General features: G+C 46.2%; 1 protein-coding gene across 1 annotated transcript in view; it reads right to left on the reverse strand.

The window, feature by feature from the left end:
- Positions 1–338: 338 nt before the first annotated feature.
- The window catches only part of FBXO32 (F-box protein 32), a 33065-nt gene continuing 13230 nt past the window's right edge, over positions 339–20173 (reverse strand). Inside the window, exons 5-9 of the mRNA XM_079796136.1 lie at positions 11942–12035; positions 10956–11140; positions 4831–5013; positions 3491–3634; positions 339–3062 (exon numbers count right to left, since the gene is read on the reverse strand). Of these exons, the coding sequence (XP_079652262.1) occupies positions 2973–3062; positions 3491–3634; positions 4831–5013; positions 10956–11140; positions 11942–12035 (696 nt within the window). The 3' untranslated portion in view covers positions 339–2972. The remainder of the gene's footprint in view (positions 3063–3490; positions 3635–4830; positions 5014–10955; positions 11141–11941; positions 12036–20173) is intronic.

The following is a 20173-nucleotide window of genomic DNA, read 5'->3' on the forward strand; positions in this document are numbered from 1 at the left end:
TACACTTGTTTCTGGATCTTGCTATAAAGTGAACACTCCTAAGCTTCGCATATTCTCCTCTCCTCAAATGCTGTTCTTTAGTCTCTAGAAAGCCTAGGCTCTTGCTCACAGACCTTTGAGTTGGACCAAATGGTACCATCCCTGTGGATTTGCTCACACTACTCTGTACAAAACTCTTTCCTTTTCTGGAAGTCCAAATTACTTCCTATTTGCCATCAATGTCAAATGTTACTCCACAGGGTTGGGGTGTACAGCAAAGAGAGTACATTTCCATTGTCATGTCCCTTCTGGCTTTTAGGCCAGCAGTTCTGAGACAGGGATTCCTTGTTTTTTTGTGGTTTTAGGTGGGGTTGTCCTAGGAGGGTTTGCCTAGACATTCTGTAGATGATTAGTGCCCAGGGAACACGAATGTTCTTTTTACCTCACTTTACTTACATGTGAGGCTCTGACACGCTTCATGCTACCAACACATGCTCTGTGACAGCTATGTCCGTCCCCATTGCCCTCACACAAACCACAGCTCCCAAGAGATGCCATTTCTATTCCTTTCCCTCTCCCTCTGCACCTGCCATGTCCTTTTTATTCTCCTCTTCCACGGAAAGAGAACCACAAATGTCGCTTTCTCCTTTTTTCCTTAAAAATTCCTCCTGACGGTCACACACCACCTCCAGCGACGCCAGAGGAGGTGGGAGAGCCCAGAGACACCATCTAGGCAAACATCTCAGAAAACCATAACCCTGTCACTTGTGGGAGGGGGTGCCTTGCACCCACGCACCTTGCCTGGAGCAAGCATGAGCATTGCGGACAGTCCCACCGCGGCTGGTTCGCCAGCTTTGTGCCGATAGTCCAGAGCAGGTGACATTTCTGGGACTGTAAACCTGAAGGTGCCCAAGAGCTGCCACCTCCTTGATCAACATGAAGGGTCAGAGGTCACGAGTTGGTGGGAAGATGTGGAAGGCCACGAACACCTAACCCTAAAATTACAGAAGGTCAAAGGTTCCAAAGCTCTGACCCCACATCTTTAAGAAAGCCGAGACATTTGAGAAAAGCTGTCTGAATTATGGGAGCTCTTAAATTCCTCAGTGTAGACCCTGCATTCTCAATGTGACCTTGACTCGGCGGAGAGAGGAGAGCAAGCAATACCTCTCGGTATTACAATGGTTTGTGCCGCTCCAGAGCTCAATATTACCCAATAAGATTTTGTTTAATTAATTTTTCTCATTAGGGAGAATTTAAATTCAATTTCATTTTTTCTTCTTGGAGGGTGATCATGAAAAAATTATTGAGAAACCCTGGTGTGGGCACCAACGTTGCAAAGTGAGGAGCATCAACTAACAACTGGCTTCTCTTCCAAATGCTGGTCCTTGAGTTGCGTGTTGAGGGAAGGGCATGCGATGGCCCTGCCTCACTAGCTGGTCCCTGGGCTTGTTTCTGTACATGCTTAGCCATCTCTCCCCTCTCAGGTCACCCCAAGTTCAACCCCTAAGGATTCACTGATTCTCAGAGTGAATGTGAACCAAGTTCCTATTTTGCTTCACTTATTTTTCAAGCACATGCAGGGTGGCAACTTTATTTACAAGAGGAAAAAAAAAAGGCAAAGCAAATACAATGGCAAAAATATGTACATTATTGTAGAAAAGCAAAGTTCTATAAAAAGTAAAAAACGAAAACACTCCCCACCCTATCCCAGGAATATTTGATAATGAACTCATGACATCCTGAGACTTTTCTCCCACGCAGTTACCTACTGGTATTGGCCTAGCAAGATCCCCTGGGGTACAAAGCATGTTTAGGATGAACTCTAAGCCTCTCTGTTCCCTATTGGGCTGGAACTCCAGGCTTTAGTTTATCATCCTGCAAGAAGCCCTCGCTCAGGTCGACCACATTTAGACGTGGGGCGTAACGAAAAGAAAGCTCCTCAGCTCATCACCCATCAAGAGGAAGGGTTTCACTGACATGTCAAACCTGCTTCACAGGCCTTTATCAGCCCTCTGGCTCCAACCAGTCCACAGAGATACACTGACGCTTATCTGAGAAGATGCCCCAGGAAGCAGACATGCCGAGAAATTAAACAGGAATAAGAAAGTCTTCACAGCAGGGTGCGACTAATTCTATCTTTTCTGTGATAGGACATCCTCTGGGCTGGTTTTTAACTGGCCTTCTGTTGCCCTGAATGAGCTATGACACAAAAGGGTAAGAGGCCTGCATGTTTTGAGGTTGTTCTAGTAGAGAGGCAACTCTGAAGACTGCCCCCTTCTCTTCCCAAGGAGCATCATGAGGATTGCCTCCAAGACCCCTGCCCATTTTCAATCACTTTTTATCTGATGAGAAAACGAGACGAACAGACACTGCCTACTGGACGACGCACTGTGTCAGAGAGATCGCTGTATGCTTTCCGAGGTAGACTATTGTGTGATATCTTCATAAGATAAGGCCCTATGTGTGCCCGTGGGGGGTTAAGATGGGTGGTACTTCCGTTGCCTCTTCAAAGCTAACCCAAAATCTAACCCAAAAGCCCAGGGATTTCTCATCTGCAGTTTTTCTTCTTTCTTTTTTAAACACATTTTCACATTGTAAACAGAGCGTGTTCTATCTTCTATTTGAGTTTTGCCCTCTTCTTCCGCATCTCTGAGGAACTCTATATACAGGAGTTCCCGTGACCATCAAGAGAATTCCATTTTCACCGATGACACGGAACTCCTGCCCTTATAGTCTTGCTGGCAAATTGTTAGGGAAAATAAAGTTTATTTACAGTATTTCTGCTTTCCATACCAATTCTAATGAGAAGTCCATATTCTTAAGTTCCCAGCCAGTGACTGTCTCTCCCCTCCAATGTCCTCTCCGTGACTTATCTCAGAAGCTTCGAGCCAATGTTTAAAATGTACACTATTTACAAATGAAGTGTCCAAACTCTGTATTCCCAACATCCAATCAGTAGGGAGCCCTTCGGAAGTGTTGTCCTGGGCTGTGATTCAGAACTTGAACAAGTTGATAAAGTCCTGGGGAGAGAGTGAAACGGAGCAGCTCTCGGGGTTATTGGCTGTGCACGGGTGGTCGGTGCCCTGCAAAGGAACATCAAGGTCAGATTTGAGTTCTCAGAAGCATCTCGTTGGCTTGGAGCACCATAAGGCATTGCCCAACTCAAAACAACATCCCTCTGCCAAGAATGCCATAAATTCTGCAAACACTAAAGAGGTGTGTGTGTGTGCGCGTGTGTGTGTGCGCACGCATGCCAGCGCACGCTTGTGCACTTGTGTGCAGAGATGGGAGAATTTGGGGGTGGGTGGGTTGCAGAAAAAAATAAACCTAAAGGGAGGTTTAAGGAAATTATGGTCTTTGGAAGTTTTTCCCCCCAGGGACAGAACTGGTTTTATCTTCACCTTCAGCTGGAGGTTGCAATTAGGAAAGGAGTTGGCGTCGTAATGGCTGGTACTATTGGCTCTTAGGGGCTGGGCAAGGGGCCTGTGGCTGCCACCTCCGAGGAACATACCTTCCAGGAAAGAATGTGACAGTGTTTGCAAAGCTGAAGGGTGTCTCCATACTGCTCTTTCCGTGGGTAGCATCGCACAAGTTTAAAATACATCCTCTTCCAATCCAGCTGTCCTTTGTCCGACAGAATCAATCGCTTGCGGATCTAAATATCAAATAAAAAAGTCATTGCAGGAGAGTTCAGCAAGGAGAGGGCTTGTGGTTTTCTGGTTCTGAAAGTCCTGCTCCCACCCACTTTTCTCCTTTTTCATCTCTATCCTATAAAAGCTAGGGGGAAATAGCCAAGATAGAAAGAAGTAGATTCTGATAAACAGTAGCTTTTAATCAGTCTTTAAAGGAAACAGGTGGTTGGTGACATCTTTCTAGTGACCGCCACTAAACTGCATTTGGCTAGTACTGGCCAGGTAGCTCAGTTGGTTAGAGTTTCGTCCCAGTATGCCAACGTTGTGGGTTTGATCTCTGGTCAGGGCACATAAAAGGAACATCCAATGAGTGCATAAGTATGTGAAATAATAAATCAATGTTTCTCTCTCTCTCTCTCTCTCTCTCTCTCTCTCTCTCTCTCTCTCTCTCTCTCCCTTAAAATCAATAAATTAAAAAAATTAAAGTTTAGGTGATCTCAATGAACAATGTCAACCTTTTCTTTGCTCTAGCTTGAGTGATCATTTCCAGGGAGATGCAGTGACTGCCTGGCCCAGTGGCTCTATTTTATATAGAAATATTACAGGCTTCATGAGCAGAACTAGGTGACCTCACACTTGTATATAAAGAAGTTGGAAAACAAGACTCAGGCAGCATGAGGCGGGGGAAGAGCCTAGAGTTGCTGTCAGGAGGCCCAAATTCAAATTCAAGGCCAGTTTCTTCAACTAGAGAACCCCTTCACTAATTTCGATGTTACTTAGCCATTTGTGGCCCGAGTCTCCTCATCTGTTTAAAGTGGGCATCATGATATCCACCCTTCCTGGGGTCATTAATATAAAATGAAATAATACCTGTAAAAGTACTTTAGCTGCAATACAGTATGTCATAAAAGTATAAGTTACTTTGTTATAGAAAAGAAGGACTGGTGTCAATTTGTGAATTTTTTTTTTAGAAAGCTGTAAAATGTGGATGGTTATGAAGGTGTGTTTCCCCCCCTCCCCCCCCATCAAAACCACCTAAAAAATACCAAAATCTCACACACACAATTTAGAAAGTCCTCAGACTGTTGTTTTCCAGTCAAACCAGGAAGCCCTGGAGGGTGGGCACCCACACTTCAAGCTTGAGAAGATGCCACGGAAGCTTGAGGGTGGGGACAAAGGAGAGGGGAGAAGGAAGGAGTGTCCGCGGGGCCGCACCCACCTGCCGCTCGGAGAAGTGGTACAGGCAGAGCCTCTTCCACAGCAGCCGGTCCTCGCTGAGCACGTGCAGGTTGGGGCCCACCTGGCCCAGGCTGACCAGGTCGCGCCCGTCGCTCAGCCTCTGCATGATGTTCAGTTGCAGGCACAAAGGCAGGTCGGTGAAGGTGAGGCCTTTGAAGGCAGGCTGCGGGGAGAAGGGTGATGTTAAGTCTTGGGGCGGAGAGCAGCAGGTCACCAGGCGACACCTCCCAAGGATGCAGCTGTCCCCTCACTCTCCACCTTCAAGCTGGTTTATTGACAAGACATCAAAGCAGCAATTCTCCCAGCCCGAAGCACAGACACAGGGCCCATGGCTGAGACCACAGAGAAGATCCTGGACCGACCAGAGCTGAAAGGTGCCAGGAGATTTTCCTGCTTCACAAAGCCTCATGTGTTGACTCAAGATTTCCCCAGCAGCACGTGTTGGATTCTCCTGCTTGAGTCAGTTCACTCAATTACGAGATTCGCTACCTCCCGTAAGAGCTCACTGTCCTGGACAGAGTACCCCCTGCCCGCCGCCCCAGCCTCCTATCTCACTGGCCCCTGGTGGCCACCGACACCCCCAAGCAGGTTTGCTCACCAGCACCCAAACATGCTGCCCACGAGGCCTCCACACCCCCTGCCCTCCCCCCCCCCCCCCCCCCCCCCCCCCCGCCCATCCAAATGGTACGCTTCCTCCGAAAGGCCTTTCTGGCTCACGCGACTCCCTCCGGCCCTACTCTTCGCCTCTCTCCAGAATCCCTAGGGTCTCTTTCAGGTGCTTTTGGCTGCAAGCGCCCTTTGGTTTTATAATGCAACCTTTTACAAAAGGAAGCTGGGGTACGACACTGCTGTTAGAATGTAAGCGCCAAGGAGGCAGGAAGTTGGATCTTTTTTTCTTTGCTGTGTCCCCAATGTCTGGAAGAGCGCCTAGCATGTAGTAGGCACTCAAAAAATATTTGTGGAATGAATGACACCCGAATCATTCAATAGGTCAACAACAACAGCAAAACGACCCTGCACTGGTTGGTATGTGTGTGTGTGTGTGTGTGTGTGTGTGCGCGCGCGCGCGCGCAGCGCGCGCGCGCACGCTTGCGTGTGCACACATGTACTCGCACTGTGAAAATGGCATCCAGAACCCTGGTAGCCTAAATGCCACCAGCCGCGGAGGCATCTCTGTTCAAACCTAGGGCCCCACGGAACATTTTGAAACTGTCTGTGGATAATGCCTTGGTAATTGATCACGAGCTTCTCAACTATATTCCTGAACATTTATTTAAGCCCTTTGTTGCTTAGATTGGATGAGCTCGTGTTATTTCACCCAGCCCGCCATCCCTGAAGCCAGGGTCTAACTTAGTATTCTTTGCAGACTAGCCCAGCCAAGCAACACCTTTTGAGGGCTTCCTATGGGCTGGCCGTGGAGGTGCTGCAGTGGCTCATTAGGCAGGCGAGAGACCCAGAAACAAGCAAATACGTCTAGAACAATCTGTTAAACTCGACCTAGGAGGCGTGCAGAATGTGCTCTGTGAGCAATCGCTACATAGACAGCCCTCAGTATTTGCTGGCAGGTCTTGAGCATCAACTGGATGCTGCCATCTGGATAAGAAGTCAGCACCAATCCCCTGAGACTGCGGTTCTGGATTCCTGGGTGGGCTTTCTGAGAGTGCACTACTGACATTCTTAGCTCAGTATTCTGTCACCTCTGCGGGTCACAGGGAAAAAAGTACGGAATGCAGGCACCCTTCCTTAGCTCAGGGAAAAATACCCTGGAAATGGGTATCGAGTTTCCTTCTCAAATTTCTAGGGGACTAGACTCCATAGGAAGCACATCAAAGCCCGACCACACAGGATTCCCGGGCGACATGCAATTAGCAATTCCTTCCCGTGTCCCCTGCAAAGCAGGACAGGCATGCAGAGGGAAGGTGGCAGTGGCGGGGGACCTGGAAGGATGGCCTACGAAGAAGAACGGGAACTGACATAGGAGGGACACGGGATGGACACGCAACAGATCTGGGTCCCAGGTACCCTTGGGAGTCTGGGTCTCAGTCCGCCCATGTCCACAATGAACTGGTTTAGAGGGTTCCGAAGATCCCTTCCAGCTCCAACAAGCTCGGACCTGGAGCCGTTTCAGCCTCCTAACTCATCAGAAGTGTCTATGACTTGGCAATTTTTATTGCTCAGGCTGCGGGGTTGAACTTTCAATTGTTTGTAAAATTCAGGGCTTTGCCGGGCTGCAGAAGGCCCGGGACCTGTTTGTCGTTTATCATCTGCTGCTGATCATGTGAGCTAATAAAACTGCCAGGAGGTTTTCTTTTTGTTCCCAGCACTTCAAAGCATCTACTTTTTTGGTTAAAACTCCCAGGCCAATTATTACATGAACTCCTATTAAAGTCTGCTTGGCAGAGTGCACCCTCAAATTTTCAAACCTGAACTTTTCCAAAATTCTTGCCCAGACCCCATGCTGAGCCCTTACTCCTGATACGCGGTTAACTGCTTGTGTGCCTTTTTCTTTTTGAATATAGACGTTTAAGAGAAAAATAAGTTACTCTTGCTCCTTTGATCAAGCACTTGGCTAAAATCCTTTATGTCCACCCTGCCCACAGGCTTCAAAACGATGCCTCGCTCACAGTGCACCGTGATTCTATTTAACCTCCTCCCCCAACCCAGTTCTTTTCATTTTTCATCCTTTATTATACTAATTAGTTTGCCAATAAATAACTGACTACATAGCGTTAGATATAAAATTTTTATGGAAAAGAAGATACTGATAGAACTTTGACAACTAGAAAGCAATTCATATAAATGTCACCTGTTAATATTTTCGTGTAATGAAGTACTTTTCTTTTGTCCAAACAGTTAAAAAGTAAGCTTTTAAAATACAGTCCAGCCCTAACCGGTTTGGCTCAGTGGATGGAGGGTCGGCCTGCGGACTGAAGGGTCCCAGGTTCGATTCCGGTCAAGGGCATGTACCTTGGTTGTGGGCACATCCCCAGTGGGAAGTGTGCAGGAGGCAGCTGACTGATGTTTCTCTCTCATCCATGTTTCTAACTCTCTATCTCTCTCCCTTCCTCTCTGTAAAAAATCAATAAAACATATTTTAAAAAAATAAATACAGTGCAGACTGAAGTAATTAAACTCCTTCTCTCTTTCTTCTCTCTCTCTCCCTCCCTCTCTCTTTCTCTATCCATTTGCATGAAAAGCTCCTCAGGACTCTGAGGGTTTCCTGCTCTCAAAATCGTGCAGCTCATAGCCAGGGAGGGTCATGAAGGAGGGCCTGAGGGCGGAGAGAGCCTTGAACAAAAGCACAGCCTCTGCAGACAGGTCTGGGTTCAGTCCCCATGCTCTGTCTTAAAGGTGGAGCGACCCTGGCCAGGTTATTCCTAACTACTCAGTCACATACAAAATGAGGAATCGCGTATCTCAGAGTGTTGTTGGGAGGAATGGATGAGAGGATGCATGGAAGTCCTTAGCACAGTGCCCAGGAACTATTAGCTACTGTGATGACTCCTACTTACAGTTACTCATTCACTAGATGGGTTAATACACAGGGTGGGGCAAAAGTGGGTTTACAGTTGTTCATATAGAAAGTAATACAATTAAGAATAACACAAGAATAAACTCTGTTTCACATACAACTATAAACCTACTCCTGCCCCGTCCTGCTGTAGGTAAAGGACTTAGAAGAGTGTCTGCCACCGAGTGAGCCCTTAATAATAACAACAGCTGATGCATTTACAATACTTACTGCACGGCAGGCACAGTGCCAAGTGCTTCCCATGTACTAACTTCTTAAATCTCACCCCAGCGCTATTAGATACACTTTATTGCCCTATATTCCAAATGAGGGAATTGAGACCTGAAGTGGCTGAATAACTTGCCCCGAATCCTGCAGTTGGTAAATCATCATCATCATCCATAATACGGGGACTTATTTCTCAATTGTAATCCTCTGACCTTTGAACAAGTCCTTCAGGCAGGCGGTGGGAGGAAACTTCCCTTCAATCATTCACTCATTCAATTAAATTTATTGGCTGCCTTCTGCTCTGTGCCAGAGCAGGGAACAAGATGGTAATGTCCTTTCTTTGTGGAGGTGATGAGACAGTGGATGGAGACCACAGAGTGAATCCCCGGATGAGGTCATTTCAGATGGTAATAACTGCTCTGAGGGAGGTGAGATGATAGTGGCTTCAACAGATTGGGTGGTCAGGGGAGGTGACAAGTTAAAAGGCCCATGCCGGGACCAAGCTGAGAGTGTGCAGAGAACAGCTTGGCCTAGGGAGCACCATGAGCAGAATGAGATGAACTTCAGTGTTTAATCGGCTCTATGTGGGATTTCTTTGGACTTAAAAGATTTGCAAAAAGCTGAATCACCGAATAAATAGTTGGAAGAAAGCTGGATTGAAAGTTTGGAAAGCACTGATGTTAAGAAAGCTTTGCCATTTTAGGAATAAGGAGTCCAGGGCTCTGGCCTCGGCTCTGTCTCTAATTGCTGAGTTACTTGGGGAAAGTCACTGGACTTCTCTGGTCCCTCCGACCCTCATGAAGAAATAGCAACTACAGTGCTACTTCCCAAGAGAGTGTGTGGGTCAAATGCAAGGGGCCCTGGGGAAGTCAGCCCATGGAAGTGCAAGGTACGTGGGTGGATGTGGCCAAGGGGCTCCTGAGAGGTGGACAGAGGGCACAGAGGCCAGCTCTGGGCAAGAGTGACACCCAATGGGTGTCCCATAGTTGCTAGAGGGAAGATGGCTTTGGGACAAATGGGACTTGCTCATTTATATCACTGGCTGGGTAATTCTTTTCTGGGCTTAGAAAAAAACACGGAGTAGGAAGTCCAGGCTACGGAGAATGCCAGAGATTAGATAGAAAGTGTAAGTGGGTTTTCCAGAGATAAGCTGGAAACCTGGGTCTCAAATTTACATTGTCAAACTATGCCTACTCTTGAGAGATGGGAATGGAATAAATTATTAAAATAAGTCAGATAAACGCTCATAAGAAAGTCTTGTATTCCCTTATAATAGTCAAATAATTGAGATGGCTTTTGATAGATTACTTGGGCTTGTGCTCTGCATTGTGTGTGTGTGTGAATGTGTGTGCATGTGTGTATGTGTGTGCATGTGTGTGATTCTAAGGAAGTCACATACTATGAGGTCTCTGTTTCAGAGTTTAAGAAACTAAGGTACAGAGAGGTTTTTAACAGTAATGTCAAGGACACTGCATTGGGAAAACTTCATATAGCAAAAGAATCATTTAAAAGAGGTCAAAGAGGTTTTTCATGTTGTTTTCTTGAGAGGTGGGGCAGACCCAAACTTTATCAGCGTGGGTCCCGGAACCACTTAAAGCAGCCGTGGTCAGTGGCTAGATAAGAAAGCCAAGTGCTATGTGAGCTGCCTAAGTGCGCCTGTCCATTAGTGAGCCTCAGGAGATTACCCAGCGTCGTCCTCACAGCTTTTTGGGCCTCGTTCCTCCTGCTCACTGGTCAGAGGAGGAGAGCCGAGGGCCAAGTTAAAACCTAAAAGAAACTACCGATAGTAGTTAAGCTGGTAATATAGGACTTTTCTTTCTTTTTCTTTTTCTTTTTTTTGGGGGGGGGCTTTGAGTTAGAATTGCTCATGTGTTTTCTCACATGTATGTTCATAGTCTTTAACCAAAGGCTTCCTTTGTCATAACCCTTGAGAATCGGAACTAGAATTTTAAAAAAGGCGAAAGGTTTATACGATCTGAAGAGAAACCAGAGTATGGAACTAGAAGCCACGGCCACCACAGCTCTATTGTATCCAGGGCAGCATCCAAAAGCTGCAAACAACACAGGCCTTAAGAAGAAAAGGCCAGAGAGGAGAGACCTCCAAAGTGCACTGAAGATTTCAGTGGTAGAGCCAGCATCTTCCCCAAAGCTGACTTGCCGGGTTTCCCACCGCGTTTCATCTTTCACACACTCTGATCCTGTTTCGCCAAGTTCTTCTTCCCAGCCTCCCTTTATCAGGAAGTCCCCCTCCAGCACCCAGGAGAAAGCATCCGAGTAGAGCGGTCCAGGCTCCTCATCACCAGAGTGGCGATAAAGAGCCGACTGCGGCTCTCCCTGCCAGGTCGAAGCTGGGCGGCCCTGCTTACCCTGGTAATCTGAATGTTGTTCAGCTGTTGCTGCCAGTGCAGAATCGTCTCCATTCGGTACACCCACATGTTAATGTTCCCGACCAGCACGCACTTGCCGACTCTTTGCACCAATGTGCACAAGGACGTGTAGAGGGTCTGGAGTAGTTCCCTTATTAGTCTAATGTTCTGCTGGTCTTCAAGGACTTGGGTGGGGAGGAAAAAAAAAAAGAAATAATAGTTAGGGCTACTGGAACACCCTACTTTGTGTAAGTGGGCCTTTCTTCTCCTGTATTCTGCTCGTGTTACCAGGGTACGGCCTCTGGGGATATGGTTTTCTTTCTACTTGGCCAAGCTTCTGCACTCGAGGTTACTGGGTAGAGTTTCCATTATCTAGGTCCCTCTTTGTTCTATCTAGTCTCCCTAGTTTTCTACAAAGACTCTTTCTTTTTTCATTGTTCCACCCACACCAGCGGTTCACCTGACCTGAAAGCTGTGCCATCCCTCTTAGATGGTTGTTGGTAGGAGCATATGGGAGTTGGAGCATGGGTCCTAATCCTGTATGGATGACTCTTGGTGTGGTATGGACAAATCACTCTTCCTCATGGGCCTCAGTTTCCCCATATGTACAATGACTCAGTTGATCCAAAAACCTAAGATTCCTTTTAGCTCCAAGAGCCCAGGAATCTCTTCTGCCCTGTGCACAGCTCAATTTTCTAGGGATTTGGGCTCCAGAGGCTTGGTACCCAAGGTGGGGACATGTGTTGACCCTGAGAAAACCGAGAGGCTTATGATTTCAGTAAAAGGACAGGAGGGTGATGCTCTTACGCTTTGCCATGGCCATGAGTTGTGCCTTTTTCTCATTTGGGATCTGAGGTGCATCTGGAGTTATTCATGTCCATCCACTCACATTCCCCTAAACCTAATGACATGTCCACTCTGCTGGAAAATCCATCTGTCCATCCCCATGCCTATAAAAAGGGGTGCGAGAGTGAGAGAGAGCTCACCTTTCAGTACCACTTTTTCCAAAATGTTCATGAAGTTCTTTTGGGCAATGCCACTCAGGGATGTGAGCTGTGACTTTGCTATCAGTTCCAACAGCTGTGGGTAAAAATAGAAGTTGCCAGGCTTAGAATACAGAGATATTTTTCTCCTCTAATCTTTGCTTTTGAGTCACATGACACGTAGATACAGACTGACGGGGAGAGATAAACGGCAGGCAGGGCCACGGTGCAATAAAAAGCAGATGCTCAAAGGGAAAGACAAATGGGGGTAATTCAAAACCCAAGAATCAGACTGAATATTTAATTGCTTTTTTTTCTTTTACATATAAAGAGTTTGGCTGCAGCCGGGGCTAATTCATTCTGCTTGTCCTACTTCAGCAAGTGGAGCTGATGTACTCTGAAGGGAACAAAACCTCCCATGACCTGCGAATGTCTGAGTTCCGTATCATCGCTCCAAGCAGGAATTCTTTACCCGCACTTGAACTTCTTCCCTCCTGGCAGTGACTGCTTGCAAGGCACCTAAATGCTCATGTTCACCTTTCCCGGGCACTTTCCATGGAAGTGGCCGTTCTTACCAGGATATCTCCTGCGTATGCAGCATTCAATGAAAATGCCTATTAATTAGACCCTTTCATTGCACTTAACTTTTTGTAGAAAGAGTCCAATCACCGGAAGAGAGAGATATGTTCAGGGATAGAGAGTATCTGTTGCTAAGCGGCTAGGATCTTTGCAGCTCTGGGTTTAGGCTCAAGTCTTGGTTTGACTCCTTATTGTCTCTGTGACTGTGAGAAAATTACTCAATTTCTTGGTGCCTCAGTTTCCTCATCTGTACTACTAATACTTAGAGTCCCCAAGGCTGTTGAGAGCTTTTCACAAGGGCATGCACATGCAGCCCTGAGCAGAGTGGCTGGCATTAATTAGGTGGGAAATAAAGGTGAGTTTGTTCATTAAAGAAGTATGTCGCATTCCCACCACCCCCATGATCACCAATTAAGAATAGAGATAATAACTTAAGTTGGTCCACCCTCAGCCCAATCTTCCTTCCCTTCCATAGCAAGATTCTTTACAGATGTGGAAAGATTTTTTAAAAAAATTCAAAGATTCTGTTGTTGAAAAGTGAAACTGCAGGCTGGAGTGACCCATTTCACAGATGGGCAAAGGGAGGCTTGAGAAACTAAACCTTACCAATAACTCTACACGCAGTGAGAGGCCTTGGCAGAATCCTCATCACCCTTCATGCTTTCACAGAGTCATCAACAAAAGAGGTTGGTGTAAAGTGAAAATAATTTTACCAGAATCCAATAGGCCTCAGGAAAAACTAACTAGCCTTAGTCTTAAAAAGTAAACTAGACATAGCGAACCAAGATCTCGGCTTTATTTGAAAGCTTGAATCTCTGCTCCTCGGAAACTTTCCAGGGGAGTTTCATCTCCTGGCCAGGCCCCAACCGAACTTTCCTTCAGATCAGTAAACACTGGCTATGACACTGTGCTGAGTGCTGGAACCAAGGCTGAGGAACTAGCTAAGTGACATTCTAAAAATTGGGCCGCAGAGGAGAACTGAAACGTTTGGATCCAAGCCCCCAAGCAATTCAAAGAACCTCTGCTTCCAAAGCATTTGTTTAAAAATTCTGTCCCCATGGAGCCCCTTGGGAGCCTGTCAAACCACATACAGGCTTTTAATTTCCTGAGCATAACTTTAAGTTCAAAAATAAAAAACAAAAAGCACCCCCCACCCCAAAGCTTCCCTTCCCTGCCTGGCATCTATCTCTCTCACACATGCAGGCAGAGACGCCGTCACCTGACTGGGAGAAGGCGCCTAGCAAAGGCAGCGGCTGGTTTGTTAAGATTAGTACTGGTGACCCAAGGTCGGAAGTCAGGAGCTGACCAAGTGGCCACTAAGAGAGGCAAGAATTCAAAACGTCCATGGGCAGTGGCCACCCTGGATGCCCTCTGCCTGTCTGGCTCAGCTCTGTCACCAACCAGCACGTGACAGGCAAGAGAGGAGTGAAAAATGGCACAGAGAGACTGGCCAAACCTTCATTTATCTCCCGGACCAACAACAAGATTCAGAAGGCCAAGCGATGGTCTATTAATACCCTGAGGCTCACATGACCAACACAAAGCATGATGAAAGAAAACAAAGCCTTGAGTCGTTCTTGGAAGGGCAGTCGGCTGTGTGACTCATAGGGGTGAGGGGGTGGGAGGTGGGTCAAGGGGGTGGGAGGAGGGCGGGCAGAGCTCGGTCTGGAATCCATCCCAAACTGAGTCCATGTGACTACCCTCTCATGAGGGTGTCACTTTTAGTTTTGTCTAAAAATGTGCCAATCACAAGGACAAGAATGATCTCAGAGCTATGACTGTGCATTTGAGGGAAAAGAAAAAAACCCTTTGGTCTGACTGAAATGATCTCTAAGGGGGAGAAGGAATACAGCAGCCAAAATTTGTCCATCGACAGCAGAATGACATGTTCACTACCCTGTGGTTAATCCTATCTTAATGGAAAGTCCTTCTTTTCACCTCCAGGGCAGCTGTGGGGTCAGGAGGAGACCTAGATTCTCTAGCTGGGTGACCTTTCCATCTGTCATTCATTTAGCAAGTGCCTTTTGAGTGGCAACTCTATCCTGGTGTTGTGGTAGGTGACGTGGACATGCGGATACACGCATGATCCTTACACTCATGGAGTTTACTGTCGGGTCTATGATTCAAGTCATTTAACCTCTCAGAACCCCAGTTTCTTCATTTCTAAAATGGAAATAGAAGGACTACTTACATCACAGGGTTTTTATGAGAATTAAATGAGATGAATATGTAAAAAACCCACTGTAAATGAAATATAAGACCGTATTGGTATTATAAGTTATTATTTCTTCCCCTTCCAAACCCCAATCTTTTAGTGAAGTTTAAAGTTGATGTCAGGATTAGCAAACTTTTTCTGTAAAGGGCTGGATAGTAAATATAGTCTTTCTGGGCCATATGGTCTCTATTGCAACGACTCAGCTCAGCAGTTGCATGAAAGCAGCTGTGGACAATATGTAAATGAGCAGGTGTGGCTGTGTTCCAATAAAACTTTATTTACAAAAACAGGTGGGGGACCATATTTGGCCCTTGCATCCTAGTTTGCCAACTTCTGCCGTATATATCATAGAGTTCAAGAGTGAGGGCTGCAGAGCCAAACTGCCTGCCTCAGTTTCCCCATCTGCAAAACATGCATAATAATATTTCCTATCTCAGAGTTGTTGTGAAGATAAAAATATGTTCATAAAGCACTCATAATAGTGCCTGGTACCAAGAATATACTCAATAAATTATCATTATTATAATACAGAGAATATTACTAGGTAAAATTATTGTTGGTTTAAAGACTTTTAGAACTCCTCTATTTCAATTTTATGTATTGTCAACAAACTGCTTAAATGCTTTCAAAATTTTAATATTCCTTTATGTCATTTTTATTTTGTTTGTGGTACATTTAATACCTCCCTCTCTGTTAATAAAAGTTGATGTTGATACATTTTATGACTTTTATAGGTACATCTACCATGAAGTCTTATTTAGCTAATAATAATAAAGGATGTTTATTATATGACAGTAACTGTGCTGAGCACTTTACATGTGTGATCTCCTTTAAGCTTCAATGGTAACCCAATGGGGATGGGTTCTCCATTTGACAATAGAGGCTACTGCAGCTCAGAGAAGTTATGTAGCTCACCTAAGACAAACCAGCAGTAGTAAGTGATGGAGCCAGCACTTGGGCCCAGATATGTTTAACATATATTTTGATAGCTTCAAAACTTCAGTGTCTCAAGGCCAATCAAATCTGCATCTAAACTTTACTCTAAAATCAGTAGCAATGCCATGTATGGTTATGTTCTGGGAAACAGAGTCTGGAAATTTTATATCAATATGACCTTGTGACAGGTAATCAGCTTTTAACATTAAGGGAGAAATAATACCCAGAAAGTGTTAATAACACCTTTATTAGCCTTGGGTAAACCTTTTAGACCCATTTTTCATATCAGCATGAAAAATAGGCCCAGAACCAACAAGTAGGTAGTACTGTGTGAAATTCGTGGTCAAGAGGACAGGATTTATTAGTTTCTCTGTCAAGGGAGCTGTGTGTCTAGGAGAGTAGAATTGTATTTAGCCATTGATTTACCAAGATGGCTTAGCCAGTTGGATTCTTTGCCACAAGAGGAAAGGAGAGCGGAGGAAAATGTCTTGTTTGGAAGTGGCTGTCGGTTTCTGCTGGGCAGGTTTTAGCCCAGGTGCCGGGTATTTGTGGCCGTGTTTAAGGAGAGGCAGGAGGGCGGAGGGGGAGGAGGAGGACGGCTCTCGGCTCCTCCTGAATTCCGTGGTGTCATCACCCTGTGGGTTGAGGGGTTTGTAGCATGATTTGCAGCGACGAGCTGTGCAGTAACAGGGATGGTTCTGGGCCACCGGAGGAAGGGAGGGTGGTCACCGCACACCGAAACCACATCCTGCCCCTGTGCTTTGGCTCATGCTCGTTTGGACACGTAGGAGAAAAATCTAGTTGCAAGCAACAGCATCTAGCGAATCTCAGAGTGGGTATCACCCACACTTTGAAGATAAATGGGCAGAAAAGAGATTTCCCTCCTACCTCACTTTACCCACAGAAAAAGGCAGGTTTCCTCTCTTCTCTTCCCTTCAGTTTATCTTTAACCAACAAATCAGCTCATGTCACTTCTCTGCTTGAAACCCTCAAATGGCTTCCCTTTGCATTAAAAAAAAAAAAAATCCAATCTCCTTCCCATGAATGGCAAGGTCCTCCCTGAACTGGTTCTTGCTCCTTCTCCAGCCTCATTTTGCACAGTGCCTCCCCAGTTCGTTCCGCTCCGGCCACACAGCCTGCCACAGGTTCCCCGAACAGGCTCATTCCCACCTCCTAGCCTTCGCCCTTGCCTGTCTTCACGTGCTGGCTCCATCCCATCTCCAAGGTCTCAGTTCAAATGTCACCTGCCCAGAGCCGCCTTCCCCCACCATCCTCTATGGAAACCTCCCAGTAGCCATCTTCGTCTTACTATGGTTTCATTGTTCTTCATTGTTCCATCTTATACATATCTGGCATGATCTTGTTTACTTACTTACTAATTGTTTGGTTGGGATATGAATCCCAAGACAGCAAGGATTGTTTTGTTTATCCCTCTACCCCAACCTGGCACATGGCAGGTGCTCACCCAATATGTGTTTGTTAATACATTAGATTAGAACCAAGGAGTGTGATAGTTGGAAGGGACCTGGGAAACAGTATACTCGAATTCCTCCTGCTCTAGAGGAGGTGGCTCCTCACGATGGTCAAGTGACACAATCAAGGTCAACGGTAGATGGTCTGAATTGTCAGGCTGGTATCCATATGGGTTCTGGTCCCAGACTGATGCCCAACCTCTACCCTCTACTTACAATGCAAACATATCACAGATACTTTCCAGTAGGGCAAGGAGCTGAGATCTAGAGGGACACCAAATAACTGGGGCTTCAGAAGCATCAACAAAAAAATAGCAGCTGCCTGTTAGTTTGAAACAAAACCACACCAAGCTTAACCATCAGGCTATTGCCCAAGTACAGTCCATTTTGCATAGACTATTAAGAACATAATTTATCCCCAAATCCCTTCATCTCCTATGACGGTGTGCTCTTCGCTTTGAATCCTAAGTCTGATTGGAAAACATGCCACAGGATTATCAAAGGTAGAAAAGTAGCTTCCAGAAAGCCCCTGCCATTTCTCACATGCCCAGTACCCATGCCGGCTGCCCACAGGAAGATAATGTTTCTTGCAATAAACTCCTGGTTACATCAGGCAATGCCTCTGCCTGCACCGAGTGCTCTGTACTTTATTTAATGGATAAATACAATTTAAAACAAGTTAAAAACCTGGAAAGTTTTGTCCTGACTTTGAGCTTGAACACTGACAAGCTGGAAGAGGGAAACTTTTCAGCTACATTAATAATCTGCAGGCATGTCAAGACTGGGTAAATATTATTTGCAAGTGAAACATCTCTCTAACTGAGGGCGTTAAGATCCTAAGAAGGAGGGCCAAGTTTACACGGATTAATTGTATTCTCAGCCGAGAGAAACTTGCCTCTGCCTTCCATCCATCCAGATATTTTTGAACTTGCAATGGCATCCTGCTTTCTGTTGCATCAGTCTGAACAGCTCTGTTTGACTCAATGTCCCTGCTTAAGTTGGACTCCCCATCTACTCCAGCGCCCCTCACCTCTACCCTCTGATTCTATGAGGTTGGATGTCACATGGCCCTCAGCCCCTGGCCCACCATCACTCCCTTCCACTTCCGTTCTTTCCCATCTCAGGTTTCTCCTCAGGACATTTGTCCTTGCAAAGCTTTCCACCTTCCTCTGCACCTGGCCATCTTTCAAGGAAGGAGACACTCAGGTTCTACCTCTTCCAAGATGCTGTCTCCAGTGCTCCCCTCTCCATGCTGCAAACAGAACCAGACTCAACTTGCCACTTCAGTAGCTGTACCTTGTTCCCCAGAGTAGCCCAGAAGCTCCTGACAAGCAGGGGCCAGGTCTTACATGATTCTCAAATGGCTATGGCAATGCTAGGGATATGGTTATGGGTTTAATACAGTTTAGAGAGTCGAAAGCATTCGCCTCAAACAATTTGCTAGGTAGGGGGACCTAGCAGGAGGATGCTGCTAACTTCTGGCCAGTGGAGAGTTTTCTTTAGTGGACTCCAGCGGCCTTCGGGTCCTGGGTCACAGATACGTAAAATAACCCTCTGTCCTACCCTCAATCACAGCAACTCAGAACTAATGCTCTCAGGGGCCTCCCTCCATGAATGGGAGAAAAGTCTGCTGAATAGGCACTTAAAACTCCGCTCACCTGTCCGGGGTAGCATAACCCCTGTATTGAGCACCTGGAGTAGCCTAGAAACCTAGGTGGACGTTTAGTCTAAAATGTATTTCTGGACCTGTGGTGGGATATGTTTAGACTCTGGGTCCTCAAGAAAAACGTCATACAAAAAATGGGCACACCTTTGATCCAGCAGTCTCCAAAGTAGGATGGGAAAGAATTTTTAAAAATCAATCTGTATATTTTATTTCATCTTTAATTTCCATTTTTGAGAGTTTTCTGATGCCTGTAATTAGGACCCTAAAGATAATAGTAACAGCAACAACGGATACCAGGTACCAGGGACTGTTTGAGTGCCTTTTACTTGTTTGTATTCAGTTTAATTCTCACAGCAACACAATGGCAGACACCACTATCAGCACCTTCTAAAGGTATGTGATTTACAAGCTGAATTCATGAGTATACGTACATTGACAGCACATGTTCTCATTACTTATTTACTGTTAGGAGTCCATGGTCAAAGATACCGCTATCTCGTCTGTCAGCCTTCCCCCGTTTCTTTGGGTGCCCCCACTTCTGTGGGAACCCTCCTACTTCTGCAATGCCTCCTGTGGTTGTGTGGGCACCCTCACTTCTTCAGGTAGCCCCCCACTTCTACATGCGCTTCCTCACTTCTGTGGTCATATCCTCATGTCTGTGAGTGTCCCCACTTCTGTGGGCTCCCAGACACAGCAGGTTCTGCTTATCTCAATGCTTACTCCGACTGAGGCGGCCAGGAATTCCAAGAGACGCGGACTTTGTCCTGGGAAATCGCTAGCAGTCTGATGGGCATTCACTGCCGGACAGCCCTGTGCCCTCACTGATGGTGCCCTGCAGTGGGTCCTCACGATTCCCTACCATTTCTGTGGGCCATTTTTAAATGGGCTCATGGCTCTTCGATTTTGACTCTGTTGCCATCGAGGGCTGGACACCTTCCCTTCATCCCAGCTTCTCAGTCGCAATGGAAAAAGATACCATCAGTTTGAAGATCCAAGAGGCAGAGGCCACCCTCCATCCAAGGGAGGCCAGCCACCCAGTGTGTGCAGCACTAAATCCAAGGTCACAGTGGCAGAGGGGCTGGCTGCCCATGCACATCACGCCCCACCAGGGGCTTGGCAACAGCACGCCCTTAATTAAAGGCATTGGGTTTGCATTTGAGTCATGGTGCCCTATTTCAGCCTTTGTTTGCCAAACCGCCAGTCAACTTAAACTGAAACATGTTTTTGGAAGAGACTTTTAGGAGGGGGTAGGCATGCATAAGTTGCTGGAAATATCCAAATGGACTTGGGGTGGTAATGCGGGGACAAAATAAGAACAAGCATGGGTTCAGGTTGTGATTCTCTGCTGCAGAGGGACAGAGAGAGTA

Source organism: Cnephaeus nilssonii (genome assembly GCF_951640355.1).
Source record: "Cnephaeus nilssonii genome assembly, chromosome: 18".
NCBI lineage: Eukaryota > Metazoa > Chordata > Mammalia > Chiroptera > Vespertilionidae > Cnephaeus > Cnephaeus nilssonii.